This window comes from Berghia stephanieae, chromosome 5, assembly GCF_034508935.2.
Source record: "Berghia stephanieae isolate SIO BIC M18660-M18661 chromosome 5, UCSD_Bste_1.3, whole genome shotgun sequence".
NCBI lineage: Eukaryota > Metazoa > Mollusca > Gastropoda > Nudibranchia > Aeolidiidae > Berghia > Berghia stephanieae.
In genome coordinates this window covers 52298038-52313701 of record NC_088364.1, presented here as the reverse complement: position 1 = coordinate 52313701, position 15664 = coordinate 52298038, and the positions used below count along the sequence as shown (strand labels likewise).

At 34.8% G+C, this 15664-nt stretch overlaps 1 protein-coding gene across 1 annotated transcript in view; it reads right to left on the bottom strand.

Annotated features, from left to right (window-relative positions):
- LOC144973165 (uncharacterized) overlaps window positions 1-15664 on the bottom strand; it is a 29571-nt gene that overhangs the window by 7081 nt on the left and 6826 nt on the right. Inside the window, exons 2-7 of the mRNA XM_078915285.1 lie at window positions 10709-10947; window positions 9466-9595; window positions 4882-5039; window positions 3837-3896; window positions 3438-3558; window positions 255-382 (exon numbers count right to left, since the gene is read on the bottom strand). Coding sequence (XP_078771411.1) covers window positions 255-382; window positions 3438-3558; window positions 3837-3896; window positions 4882-5039; window positions 9466-9595; window positions 10709-10940 — 829 coding nt within the window. The 5' untranslated portion in view covers window positions 10941-10947. The remainder of the gene's footprint in view (window positions 1-254; window positions 383-3437; window positions 3559-3836; window positions 3897-4881; window positions 5040-9465; window positions 9596-10708; window positions 10948-15664) is intronic.

Genomic DNA, 15664 nt, shown 5'->3' with positions numbered 1-15664 from the left:
ACAATTCTCTTTCCAATGAAGAGCTTCGACAAAAACTTCCAACAAAATATAGGGAACTTAAAAGTGTTTTTCTCAATAAATAAAATTTGTCTTTTGTTAAAGAAAGAAAAATCTGAAATCAAAGACTGTAAAAATTATCTGTACAAGCCCTGAATATATTGCTACCCTGTGTCATATAAATCATCATTTAAAAAATATTTAGAAATAAAAACAAACAAAAAATAATTTTTTTCAAAATGAAAATGTATTCTCACCTTGCTCATTATCTCCAACTTCTTTATTTTGGAGGGCCAGAATGTGCGTTTGGTTAATGACAACTGTCAAGTAACCCTTCATGAAGAGTAGAACATCAGTCTTTGAATTGTTCTTGACCTCCGCTATCCTGAATGTAGGTATATGTAATACAAAATCGTTATTAAAAATATGGTCATATAGTCCAAGCAAAGAAGTGGGATGTTTTAAGTCCAGATTCTAATAAATTTGTACTTTTTATGGATTGTGTTGATAGAGCAGTATAAAAGACATGTTCATTTATTAAACTTTTAATAAAAATAAATGGTCTGAATAATAAAGTATTTACTTATTGTTCTTTGGAACTTCAAATTATGCTGCAGCCGAAAATAAGTGGATAACATTTTTATACAATATTTTAGCAGTACATCAAAACAAACAAAAAGAGAATAGAATCAAACACTGTCAATTTATTCTCAGTTATAATACATCTTCAAGTTGCTCAAGCATTCTTTGTACAGCTCTACTTTACAATTTGCTGTATGCAGCAAGAAAAAATTGCTAATTTAGAAAAAACTAGGTCAGTGCTAACAACTTCTCTCTTTTCAAAATTCTCAATATCTAAGTTCAAAGGTGAATAGTCTGTTGATGATGAATAATACGTTTGTTTATTTTTAAGGGTTTTACGGCGCTTGCAGCACATTTAGGTTATATCAGCGCCAGTATAAAGGAAGAAAATGGGATTCTAGAATTACAATTACAGCACCCAAGAAAAGTAAGACAAAGGGGAACTGGGAACAAACATGGAGATGTAGAATCCAAGAGCATACCATCAATGTACGGTACATAGTTTGAGATCACCTATAAGTCTCATCCTGACACAAGCACAAGATCCAACAAATAGGAATACACTCAAATGCTTATATTTCATTATACAATTAAAAAAAAAAAAAAACAAATATAATAATACACAACAGAGATGATTTACAAGGAAAAAAAAAATCTCCCAAAACAATAATTATGCATTTGACTTTTCCCTCCCAGCGAAGGACTCCAGGGTCAGGACAAAACCAAGTAATCTCATTCCAAGACAAAGACAGAAAGCAAATTGGAAAACAGCCATAAGGGGATAGAAGACACAGTAAGTACCTCCCTGCCCACTGTGGAGGTCAGGAACCCCATCGAGGTGATGAATAATACCGATACAGATAAAATATTATCCATTAATCCATTAGCCCCAAAAGAATGTAGTCATTTTCCAACCACTTCTAAATTCAGTGCTGCCAACCCTAGCCCATTAAGAAAGAAGTCCAATGGAGAGCCAATATGAGTAAGATTTTGAAACAATGCTTACAATTGTGCAAAAATGATAATCAGCGCTAAATCTGATAATGGGCAATTAGACCAAACTAGCCAGATAATATTATAGTGAACTCCCTTAACGGTCTTCCGCGTCAAGAAACGGATTAAAGTATCTAAACACAACAGGGTTGCCAATCACGGAGGCAAAAATTTACTAAACTTTTACCCAAACACATTCTAAGTTCTGAACTCAAGTAAAAAGACGATATAAGCTAACTTTTTTCCATTTAGCAGGTAATTGGAAAATATACTAAGGGTTTGTGGTTGTCTTTGTTATTAAGGGTTTTACGGCACTTGCAACACATTTAGGACATATCAGCGCCAGAAAAAGGAAGAAAATTGGATAGCAAAAACATTCTAGATGAACAATTCTTAATGACTTAAGGAAAAAGTAAGACAAGGGGAAATGGTTTAAAAAGGGAACAGATGTAGATTCCAAGAGCACACTATCAGTGTAATTAGTTTGAGATCACCTAAAAGCCTAAACCAGATACAAACACGAGTCCCCACTAAGAGGAATACACTCAAATGTGTACATATGTTAAGAATTAAAAAAACAGTGCATAAGAGAGATGATTTACAAGGAAAAAAATATCAGCTCCAAAAACTTTAACTATACATTTGACTGTTTCCCTCCCAGCCAAGGACTCTGGCCAGAATCAGGACAAAACTAAGAAATCTCATTCCAAGACAAAGACGAAAAGCAATTGGAAAACAGATATAGGTGGACAGAAGACATAGCAAGTACCTCCCTGCCCACTATGGGAGCTCAGAAACCTCACCCAGATAATGAGGGTTTATAACAATGCTATTAACATACTGAATTCCGTAAATATACGGAAAATTGGCAACCCTGACACCAAATAAGTAAATGAATATTAAAAATGCTTAAATAATAGAAATTTAATATGTACAATGAACGAAAATGTGTAAGATTATGCATTTTTTAAACATAAGTTGACACCACTGTAAATTTATCAACAGATACAGTAGAAAAAGAGCAGTTATCCATTCAAACTCTACAAGAACGATATTGTGTAGCTGATGTGCAATTGATAATTTGGTAAACTTCATATCTCCCCCCCCCCCCCCCCCCCCCCCCCCCCCCCCCCCCCATATATATATCCAACACATTCTATCACCAAAGACATACTTTTAAAAAATTCTAGAGAGAGCACTAGAGATATATGTAATATAGTGACTAAACATTTATTTGGCCTCTTCGCGGAAAGCCTAACTAATAAATTTTTATGGAATAATGTGACAAAATACATGTCTAAATGATCTAAGAATCTTCATACCGGCTGACGATTGTTATCTCAAAGCCCAGGAATAAAAGACTTTACTTTAAAAAGTGGTAAAAAGCATAAAAGAACCCTTTCACTCTCTTATTACTTGCCAAAGACAAATCGGAAACTGTTGCTAGTAAGCTTAACACATAAATTTGCATGTAAAATTATTAACATGAATCAACGTATGAATCTCTCAATACTAATCCTAGTTCATTTTAAAATCTAAAATGAAAAACACCCAATATTATTATCTTATCAAATAATAAATATAAAGGCTGGCACAATTTGTTACCAAATGTTCCAATACCTTCATATTAATATTGGGATTTTTTCCAGTGACAACAAACATCAACTGTCATCCAGGATGCAAAATGCATTCTGTTAAAAAATAAATCATTGGTATTATCGGTGGCCACATTAATGTAGCACCAATTAAGTGATATCCCAAAATAAATGGAACTCTTCACTTAATAAAAATAGCGGCAATGGGAGGTCTGAAGGTAGATTATGCTAACTGCACAATTCCAAAGATCCACCCATTACCTTACTCACCGCAGATCTTCATGCGTGTGTACTTGCGCAGTTTGAGCGAAAGGAAAAACTACACGTAGAAACTCTGGGGTTGTGTCTTCTGACAAATATCTCACCCACAGAGTCTTGCGTTTTACACCTCCTGAAAAATAAAGTGTGCAGTTCTTCAAATGAAAAACAAGGAGGTGCTTTGGCTGATAACTGTGTACACTATTAATAATTTTAAAAAAAGAAAAAGATAGAAAAGTAAAGTAAAATGTGAAAAAAATTAAGTAAAATATTAAAAGGACTTTAATAATTTATGAAGCATAATTTCAGGGCTATTTCATTAAATTACCAACATAATTTACACTATTTTAATAAAAAAATACATAGTTGTAATTTGTTCCAAAGACCTAGATACCAATGGCACAAAATTACCTTTTGAAGGTGCTGTATTCTTGATCTTTTCACACTTTGTAGTATCGTATACAATTGTAGCTGAAACAAGAAGTGAAATAGCATGTCTTAAGTGTCAGTTAATAGTAATAGATGTCACTTGATCAACTACAGCCTATATTTATCTGCCAACTTAAACTCCCCACTGTAGTCCATGCTGGATCCAAATTCTTTCTTATCACCATAGCACGTTCAAGTGTCGAAAAGGAAGATGGCCTAACCTGACATTTATACTTACCAATCCTTGCACACTTCGGCTTTTTTCTAAATCAATATATCAATGGTCGGCGGATGGAACCTCTGCAAATCCCAATTTTTACGACGTCATCAGAGGTCTGATCTACCCATGTAAACTTGATCCGCTGATCATGAAAATCAGGACCTAAGAGGTTTGACCATCGATACAGTTGCAAAAATAATTTGAAAGCTATTAAAAATTGATTTGTTTCCATGTCTGTGAATGTTTGCTTTTGTATTTTTCCCTATCGTCTATATTCATTAAATATAAAGTATAAAACCTTTAAAAAGGGTAATTTTTAAAATATTGGATACAGAACACACTTTTTACCCCCCAAAAAATTGGGCAAATGTAAGGGTCTACATAAATCTGTGACCAGATTAATTTGTCAAAAAACGGCAAAACAGCAGAAAACACTCTTAAATCTGATAAACTGAAGACATGTGGAAAACAAATCATCATTGATTCATAAGGAATAACTCTCTTGATGCTGTTATATTGCTCATCAACTTGTATAGACTTTGAGCATATCAATTTGAAATGGCCATGTTTCTCAAAATATAAATCACCTAAGCAGTCTCTGTTTATACGCACGCCATTTACCCGCTATAAGTCTGGGCACCGTATTATTGTAGTATTATTTAATAAGAATTTTTTTTTAAATATAGTATTTTATGAATCTTATTTATTTATTTTATTCTAAATTGAAATAATCTGAATTCAGAAAAATACTGAAAGATTTACATCCCTGACAGAGGCTACTATTGATAAAAGAAAATAAAAACTCACCACTTTCCTCTACATCACTGTACGTTGGTGTGCTTCCTTCTTCCTTCTTTTTCTTTGTGATTTCTAAGGTGACAAAGTTGTGGTAAAATGGCATGCGCACAATACGAGCCATTACACTCTTTGCTTCATTTACCGAGCTCATGCATAATTCAGCAATCCTGAAAACAAAAACCACGAGATAATAGTGCTCAACTTTTTGATAAAAGGAGCCATAAATAAAACATTTTTCAAGTGTAATTTTGATCAACCTCCACAATATTATTGAAACAATATTGTGGAGGTTGGTCAAAATTATACTTGAAATGTTTTTATATATATATATATGGACCATAAACCAAACTTTCGCAACAACGTACAATGCCGTCTCATAAACCCATGTAAATCACAAATCGGAAAAATAAGTAAACAGATTTTAGACAGAATCAACACCAAAATCGTCAAGAAAACCGAATTCAACCAATGGAGAAACACCACTGAAGTTATCAACTGGTACAGAAACACAGAAAACAAACAACGACAAAACGCAATCATCTTTGACATCTGTAATTTCTACCCTTCAATCACCAAAACCCTACTCCTCAAAGCACTACAGTTCGCAAAAACCTTCGACAACATCACCGAAGAAGAAATACATATTATCCTGCACTCGAAGAATACATCACTTTACAATAATGGAACAGCATGGACAAAAAAATCAACAAACTTTGATGTCACCATGGGGAGCTACGATGGAGCAGAAACATGCGAGCTCGTCGGACTATATCTACTTTCTCAAATGCAAAATCTCGATATAAACATCAGACTATACAGGGACGACGGACTCGCATTGTGCAATAAAACACCGAGACAGACAGAATTAATAAAGAAAAAAATATGCAAAATCTTCCAGGACAACAATCTGAAAATTACAATCGAAGCCAACAAAAAAACATTCGACTTCCTGGACATAACCATCAACCTAAACGACGGCACCTATCAACCATTTTCAAAACCCAACAACATCCCATTGTATGTTCATAGACACAGCAATCATCCGCCATCTATAATAAAAAACATCCCCGAGAGCATTAACAAACGACTATCTAACAACTCTACAAACAACAACATATTCAACGATGCAATCCCACCGTACACAAACGCACTACAAAAAAGTGGATATAACTACAAACTAGAATATGAGGAAGAGACCATTACCACCCCAGCAAAAAAACGACAAAGAAAACGACACTTAACATGGTTCTTCCCACCCTACAGCAAGAATGTGACAACTTCTATCGGTAACAAATTCTTCAATCTACTACAAAAATGCTTCCCTCCCGGTCACGTTCTACACCCAATCATGAACAAAAACACCATCAAAATAGGATACACCTGCATGCCAAACATACAAAACATTATTTCATCCAACAATAACCGAAAACTATCACAGCCAGATCAGCCCAGCAACAACCTAGTGAAAAAATGCAACTGTAGGACCCAGACAACATGCCCACTAAACGGCAATTGCCTGACTCAAAACGTAATTTACCAAGCCACAGTAACACGACCAGACACACCAAAACAAGAAACATACATTGGCCTCACCGAGTGTCCATTCAAAACCAGATACAACCTGCATACATCTTCCTTCAGAAACATACACAAACGACATTCCACTACACTAAGCGAACACATTTGGAACCTCAAAGAAAAAACATACAACACAGCATCACATGGAAAATCATCTCCAGAGCACAGTCGTACTCCCCCTCTTCTAAGATTTGCAACCTCTGCTTGGAAGAAAAATTCTTCATCATCACTAAACCGAACATAGCAACACTCAACAGAAGAAACGAACTAACTTCCTCATGCAGACATAGAAACAAACACCTTTTATGTAATTACGAACCTCCATAAACACGAATCTATAAAAATACGAAAACACAACAATCTACTTTCACTTCCACTTCCTGATGAGAGCAACGCTCGATAACAACGTTGTAGAAGTCAAACTATCTTAATTTCAAATGTTTATATATATATATATATATATATATATAGAAGAAAATCTTACTGTCATTGTTAATCTGATTAGAGCTTTAATAATATCTGTCTTGCATATATGCTACTATGTGAGTGTTTGCCATATACCACTTCTCAACTCCCCTAACAGTCTTGTGCATAGAGATCTACATTTTATTCCAAATTATCTCCAGCAATCTTGTTGGATCGTTTATCTAAGTCAAATGAAAGATTTTAGGCATTAGCTTCACTAAATTCCAAATACCTAATAAATATTATAAAACATTTAGTGTTAGATCTTTTGTTGTCTGATGATTGACAAGCCATTGAATCGAAGTTTTAATTTGACAACTTTTCAACACAATTTCGACAATTCTAACATCAGCATCGCCATTTTAAAGATTCCCTGCCATATAAATTTTGAGGTAATATAAATACAAAGTATCCATAATGATACATACAAACAACTTTCTATTCAAATCTATCCTAACTTTCTATGATGAGATGCCAACAATTCATCCACTGACAAACCAAGCCATAGACGATCACAAAAATGATAAATCTATGCAACTGTTAAAGATCAGAAAATCGTAATTTGAATAATAGTAGTAATAATTAGGCCTGTAAATAGTTGGTGAAAAAATTGTCGGAACTTTTTGAAAACGTGAAAGTAGACCAACAGGACAAAAATATGAATTAATAAACACACCACAGATTCAGACCTGCCAACCTTCCCAGAATGAAAAGTGTATTCTATGATCCTAAAAAGTGTATTTTGTCCGCATGTGTGGAAAATAAAAGTGTGCAAAATACAAAAATTTATATAAAAGCTATCATCAAACCCAAATCAAAAATAAACGCCGATCTTTATCATTCAAACATTCGTTTGCAGCAATTACAAAATTATTGGTTTATCGAGAAACTAAAACTTAATGACCATTTTAAATCAGTACAAGGCTCAGAAATTGCAATATCTAAGGATAATGCTTTTGAAACACTCAAAGAAATGACCAAAAGACAACAAATATGTTGGTAGTATTGATGCTAGTGCCTGAAGAAGAGAAAGTGGTGGTTGTAGCGATGGTGCTCTAGTGGTGGTGGTGGTGGTGATGGAAGAAGTGATGTGGTGGTGGTGCTTGTAGCAGTTAAATGCTGTGATGGTGGTTGTAAGGTTTTGAGATAAAATATTTGTGAGAGTGGTCTTCAATCTAATAGTAGAGATGGCAATTTGCAGCCGTGACAAGATAATTTCCATTATGTTATCAAATGATCCATGTCTCTCTCTCTCCCTTTTTCATAGCATTTACTACTCCTCCTCCTACTACAACTACAACATCCTACAACCACTACTAGACTAGTTCTATTTCTATACCCACTACTACTTCTACTCCTACCACTATTACTACTACTACTACTACTACTACTACTACATACTACTAATACTATTACTGTTGGTCATATGATGGGAAATTCACACATATCACAGACAAGTTAAATACTGCTAGAGGATTCGTTTTGAACCATTTTGTTCCTAAAGCTGCCCAGTTGGTCATGAAAAAAAATTTAAAAAATCACTCATACAAAATAATAAATCTTAAAAAAAGATCATTAAATTTTTTAAAACAAAATAAAGTAATTTTATTAGTTATAAAGGGAAATAATCCATGTTTAAGCTTATCAGCAATACAGTTTTTTATTGAAAGCTTCATTGCCAAAGATGTTAGTTAAATTTAATTTTCACTTAAAATGTTCTATTTAACAAGTGGTAAAAGCTTAAATATGTATGGCCTGAGGACATTAAAAGTATAAAATAAGCTTAAATGCATAATTCTATGCAAATCCTCAAAAGTTATGAGAAAAATATTGGTGAAAACCGGCAACATATAACTAACTGAAATGATAACAATAGTACTAACTGTGATGCATCATTCAGAAACACGGTCAACATTTGATGTATGACATGTCATTTTCAACATTCATGCTTGAGAAAAAAAAAATCAAAATATTACAACTACAAAAATCGTACTAAATCCTTTGGAATCGTATCCACGTATTTGAGTCCCAAAAATCGTACTAAAATATGATTAATCGTACCGGTTGGCAGGTCTGCAGATATGAAACATCAATCGACTAGGCAAACCATGTCACTTTCCCCAACTCATTTATAATACAATAAGCAGGTCCATATTTTATGGTACTAAATGACCCAAATTTTGTTTAAAACCACCCCGTGTCGTACAGTGTATATACCATGATCATCCTCATACCAATTCCAATTGATTGTAATATAAAGCGATTTCACTCTATAGCTCAAAACATTAATATTATCAGAATTCTTAATTCCTAATACGACTTTCAAGATTAATGCTTTTAACCTCTTACTACGTGTGTCACTTCTTAATCATATTTTCCATATTAAACAGTGAAATTGTCCTTGAAGTTATCCTTTTCTATTCTCCTACTTTCGGACAACCCATTTTCTTTTCTATTGCCTCTTCTAGTCATCTGTCTTTGTTCGGCTTCTATTTCAATACAACTCGCCTATAAACTATTAATTTCATAATATGCATATCACATACTCACCCTTCTCCAACTTTCCTTTTTGGTACATAATACCAAGCTTCCTGTGATATTTTTGTAACTGTGTCCAAAATACAATTTCTACAGTCTTCTTGATCAATAGGGAATATACGAATATGCCATGGCCATCGAGCTAAAATGCAAAGAGAAGAGCATATTCAACCATCGTATCTGCCAAATTAAAACCACTTAAAATTGCGAACATACAACAAGACATTTTCAAAAGTTAATATTTTTTGTCTAATTCGTTCAATTAAAACCAGCCATCTCCCAATAAATTGAGTTCCATACTGAATGCTGCTAAAAAAAATTACTTTTTCGGGTGTACAACTGTGCAGTTAAGCTTAATGATGTACTTTGCATCTCCTCTTGTTGAAAGTCGGATCAAGCTTTGGGCAGAAAATGAGATAGTTTTTCAGAGCATTTGCATATATGTAAATATAAGGAACTTTGATGAATTTGTTTGTTTTAAAGGTCATTTCAGTGCTAATGATAAGGAAGAATATGGGATATTTAAACAATTCTAGCTTTACAAGCAAAAGCACCATAGAAAATGTACGGCAAAGTACTGGTTCAAATAGTTGAGTCCAAGAGCATACTATCAGTAAAGGATGAGTGTTTAAATGGAATTGCTGTTGGGTTACATGTGAGATACACACTTCCTCCAATAGGACGTCAACCTAGTTAGGCATTTAACCTAGCCTGAGGGGATTTCTGTACTAGCAAGAGGGGACAGACAGCCTGGCAGCCTCACCCACTTGCACTCACTGTGGTGATAACCAAGAGACCATGGAGGACTTGGTTGAGTGTTACAGTGATGCAGCTACAACATGAGCGCGGTAGAGATAAATAAACGACAAATATGTATAACTCCACACCCCCCCCCCCCCCCCCACCCAAAAATGTTTTTTTTTCAATTACAACCTTGGCTTAAATATCCAAAATCTGGTAGATATAATCCAACATTGGCCAAACGAAAATCCAATATTGAATTTTTTACAGATGTGGCTCATGATTTGACACATTAAAAATAAACCAGTAGCACCTAAAACACAAAAAGATTATTTTTTTAAATGAAAAGTTTGATACAAATGCAATGCAGAGTTTTGATTAGACAAAAAAAATAAATAATAAAATAAATTTAGTTTCTAAGAAAATACATTGCCCAGTACTATACAATTATAACCTATTGTAATCAGATGAGGGAGACAAATGATGTCAACAATTTACCAAAAACAGAACATACTTCTCATATCATCCAGTTTCCAATCTGGCACACTATGAGGTGAGTAGCGAGGAATGGTAATCTTAGTTTCTTTTAATTCCTCTTCCAGCTCCTCCTCAGTCTTAACATGTTCAGTTTCTCCTTCAGGACCAGGCTCAGCCATTTCTGAGTCTTCTGCTAACAATTGATCTTCATCTGCAGCTTCATCTCCCACAACTTCTGATTTTATGTCATCAGCCATATCTGTGTCCATAACTTTTCTAGAATAGATGGGTAAAAGGAAATGTCAAATTCTCTGACATTTAAACTTCAAAAAACGGGGAAAAAAAAAAGTTAAAAACATTGTAACAATGAAAGGTAGATATATCAGATCTGTAAATTAGTATGACCTTTTTTCAAACTAAAAGCTATCTCAATCCAAAAAGCTTTTGGGTTAGCTGAACAATAGACAAAATATTCTGACATTTTTAAATTAAGGCGAATGAAAAGATTTAAAAAGCAAGGAGATTTCAGTAGGGAATTTGAAAATCCACTATAGTTGACTGTAAAAATGTAAACGAAAGCCCTTTTCCTGTGAGTGGTCACTTTGCACAACTGCAGTTTCAATCATCAGAATATAACAATCGACCATGTCATGGTTCAGAAAATGACAAGCTCAGCTTATCTAGAAGCCTGAAATAGCCACAGAATTTCTTTGATTTGCCGGTTCAATTCATGTGAGTTAAGCTACCAAGTTTTTTTTTATCAATGATGTCTTTTTTGCTCATAATTTGACAATTTGTCTGTTTAGATCGGAGATCTGTCATTTTGTCTGTATTGCACTACTTGCAGGGTGAAAGTTCCCCCTTAAACCATCTCTTACTTTTCAATCATTTATTTACACCCCCCTCCCCCATAAGAAAATTTTAAAATATTTAACTATTTAAAAAACTTTTAAAAGTTTCTATTGTGGTGGCAATGTACCGACGTGTGCATATTAGCAGGTCTGATAACCTATGCAATTATGGGGTTGATTTAACATCAGACTTGCCAAATTGAAAACTTCAAATTTAGTCATTTTATTGTCAAATTTTAGTAATTTAACAAGGAAATTCATAACTTCTGAAATTGTGTATGAACAACCACAATATTATCATTATTATTATTATCATCATCATTATTATAGTAGTAGTAGTAGTAGTAGTAGTAGTTGCTGTTCTTCTTATCATTATTATTATTATTATCATTTAAGTATTACTAAGACTTAAAAATTCGTAATTTTCCATAAAATTTCATATTTGGCCATGAAATTTATCTAAAATTTGTAAAATTACAAAAAATTTGTAAGTATGTAACATTGAATTTGAATGGACAATATTATGAGTTGCCTTTACACCCATAATAATTTGGGTTATCAGACCTGCAAATATGCGCACATCGCAATGTACAAATCTCTCATATTTCCTTTTTTGTCTCGGACCATGCAAGCTGGTAAATCTTCATCTATTTTCTGCCATAAATCTTTTACATTAATTGTTACTGATTACAATGTGCAGTACATTTTCCTTTAGAACAAAGTGAATTCCTACTAAAATCTATCTGGCATTATTTATTCTTGGCAGAGATTTGCCTTTGTTCTTGTTTGTTTTTTTCCTCTGAATCTGAAGCTTGGATCTGAAAACAGTAATTTTTTGTCTTGATTTATTTATAACTCATCTTGGAATTTATGAAAAAAAATTTTTTGATGCCGACAAGTGTTCAAATCTTTCCACAATGGTTGACAATGAATTAATAATTGGAGAATGTGACGAGATTCATATGCGCACAAATCAAGGCTCGGATGAGACCACTGTATGCACATGAAGAATTCCAATTTGACTCCTCGGTAATTGATGAACCGTCAACCAAGGACTCACTCCTTGGCAATAAGCACTTCATTAGAATTGATAAGCGCTTATATTGATACTGAGATAAACCACTTATAATTTTTTTAAAGGAATTGTCTAGGGAGACCAAAATCTTGGTCTCCCTAGCCAAAATGGCCCGTTTTGGCTAGGGAGATGATTTTGGCTTCCGGGCTTAAACAGTTTCCGTATTTTCGTTTATGAAACAGTTTCTTTCTGTTTAAGAGGCAAGTTTTTCTCTTCTATATATTTATTGCCCGATTGTTTTGGGTTTTTTTTGTTTGTTTTTTTTTTTGGGGGGGGGGGGGTTTCTTTTTTTTTTTTTGGTGCTAATCTTGTCTAGAGAGGTGGGCCTTTGGCCTACCAACCTCCGCTGCACGTCCAACTCGCCTTGAGCATGCATTCACGTAAAATATAAAGATTTTTCTTAAAAACCTACCTCTGTTTCAAAAACTAGCATCTTTCAGCTTTCTAAGAAACATTTTGATTTTTCAGAACTTTAGTTCGTTAAAAAAATACCGGCCAATCTGACCCGTTGAGTCGAATGAAAACGAAATTTTGTTGTTTACACGGTTCAAAGGAAATGCCGTAAATAAGCTTTCATGGACTTCCTGTGTTGTTTTTATAGTGTCACGTGACCGTTTTGAGAAATTTGTCGTCTGCTACAAATAATTAGACCGGTAGGGGGTAGATATTTTCGTTGGAGTAGAGAAAAAGTGAGTATTATTTCTTGGACGTGTAGAGAGGCCTAGGGTCCACCAGCAGTCAAGTTTATCGAATAAAAGAAAAAAAGGCCTTTTTACTGCACTAATGCACCAAATTGCATACCTATCTATGGACACTTTGTTCCGTATCTTTTTCCCAATAAACTTTTTTAAAAACCTGGGGCCAGGGTTGCTAGTTTGGCCTCCTGGTGGCCAAATTTGAGAAATTTCGCCTTTTCCCAAGCCATTTGGCCTCCCAAAATTTGGTTTGGCCAATTGGCCTCCTGTAACCAACTTTTTGGCTTCCTCTGACTTTCCCCGTTATATCGTTTTACTCTGGTACCGGTAAAACTTATTTTATTTGGCAATCTAAATATCTAAATGCAACACGTGCTAACGCCACAGATTGCATTTGCTAATGCTTCTATATATACGAATTTTCCTTATCCTATCTAAATTGTTTAACAAATCTAAAGAGTTTTCGCGAGGCTAAGGTGGGTTTGGTAGTATTTGGGCTCCTGCCGAGGAATCTGACCTCTTGCTATAGCTAGTTGTGGTCTCTTACTCAAAAATGATCTGGCAACCCTGCCTGGCTAGAGTACCTGATAACAGAAACGATACCACACGATTTCGCGAGGAATTAACATGAAAACAATTAGGATATAATTTCAACACAACTTTTGAAATTCATCAAGGATTGTCCAGTACCGAATGTTTTTTGATAGAAAACAAATGCATCTTCAAATCTAAACTGCTTTTGACGGTAAGCGGTAAGTTTTTTATTTATTTTTCGGTCCAAACGAATGATTTATCCTGGTATAGAAGCTAAGTATTGGTAACACCGGCCCAGCTCTCTAGTTTTTTTGTTTTTTCTTTTAAAGCTTTGACATATTATTATCATGCATCCCCCCCACACACACCCCTCGTTTACTTTTGAGGGGGAGAGGGAGAGGCAGGGTAATAATAATAATAATTTACAAAGCCTTTTTTTTAAAGCAAAAAAACAAAACAAAACAAGAACAGCAACAAAGCCAAACAAGTAAAAACTCGCCTCTTCAACATAAAGTTCCAAAAACGAAAATATGGTTTTACGCCTGGAAGATAAAATCTCGGTCTCCTTAGCCAAAACGGGCTAGTTTGGCTAGGGAGACCAAAATCTTGGTCTCCCTCCTACTCCTCCTAGTCCTGAGCTGAGACACTTCTACCACTAGAGAGGTGGGCCTTTGGCCTACCAACCTCCGCTGCACGTCCAACTCGCCTTGAGCATGCATTCACGTAAAATATAAAGATTTTTTTTAAAAACCTACCTCTGTTTCAAAAACTAGCATCTTTCACCTTTCTAAGAAACATTTTGATTTTTCAGAACTTTAGTTCGTTAAAAAATACCGGCCAATCTGACCCGTTGAGTCGAATGAAAACGAAATTTTGTTGTTTACACGGTTCAAAGGAAATGCCGTAAATAAGCTTTCATGGACTTCCTGTGTTGTTTTTACAGTGTCACGTGACCGTTTTGAGAAATTTGTCGTCTGCTACAAATAATTAGACCGGTAGGGGGTAGATATTTTCGTTGGAGCAGAGAAAAAGTGAGTATTATTTCTTGGACTTGTAGAGAGGCCTAGGGTCCACCAGCAGTCAAGTTGATTGAATAAAAGAAAAAAAAGGCCTTTTTTATCCGCCGCCACCACCACCGTGAGAGTGGAGGTGGGGGGGGGGGGGGGGGGGTGCATGCGACGAGAGGGAGACGTGTCGATTGGTGACCTTGGGTGACGTAGAGCATCTCAAGGATGCTGGCAGCAGTTGCAGGTGTTCTTAACCCTTAACAGCGAAGCTATATTTTTGCTTTTAGATAATAGTTTGCTTTTATCTTTATCATTGTTAACGGGGAATACAGCGTTTCCACCAAGAGAGCAGTCAGACTATCGCAACTCGGACTTCAATTGTCTATAATCGTTTTGCCGTTACTTGTCTTTTGATGATAGAAGATTTGGTGTTAGGTCAAAGATCGAATTTCGCCGCTAAAAGGTTGCATTGCTACTGGGTTTGCTCCCCCCCCCCCTTCCTTTTTTTCTTCTTCTTTTTGTTTTTTTTTTTTCACCTTAGTATTGTTGATTGCTATTTCCTTTTTTATGATTAGCAAGTGCCGTAGGAGTCTCACAGGATGCAAGAGTACTGCAATTAACCCTTTGCCAGTGACTCTGATTTTTTTCTTTCAAATACTAGTCTTCATTTATATTATTTTTTTTAACGCAGAAAAAAACGTTTCCACCATAAGAGCAGTAAGAATATTGATAAAAAGCGCTTTGAGCACGTTGGGTGGATATTGCCCTATATAAAAGCTCATGTTTTTAAATTGTATTTTGTTTTTTGTCTTTTGATGAAAACGGTAAGAT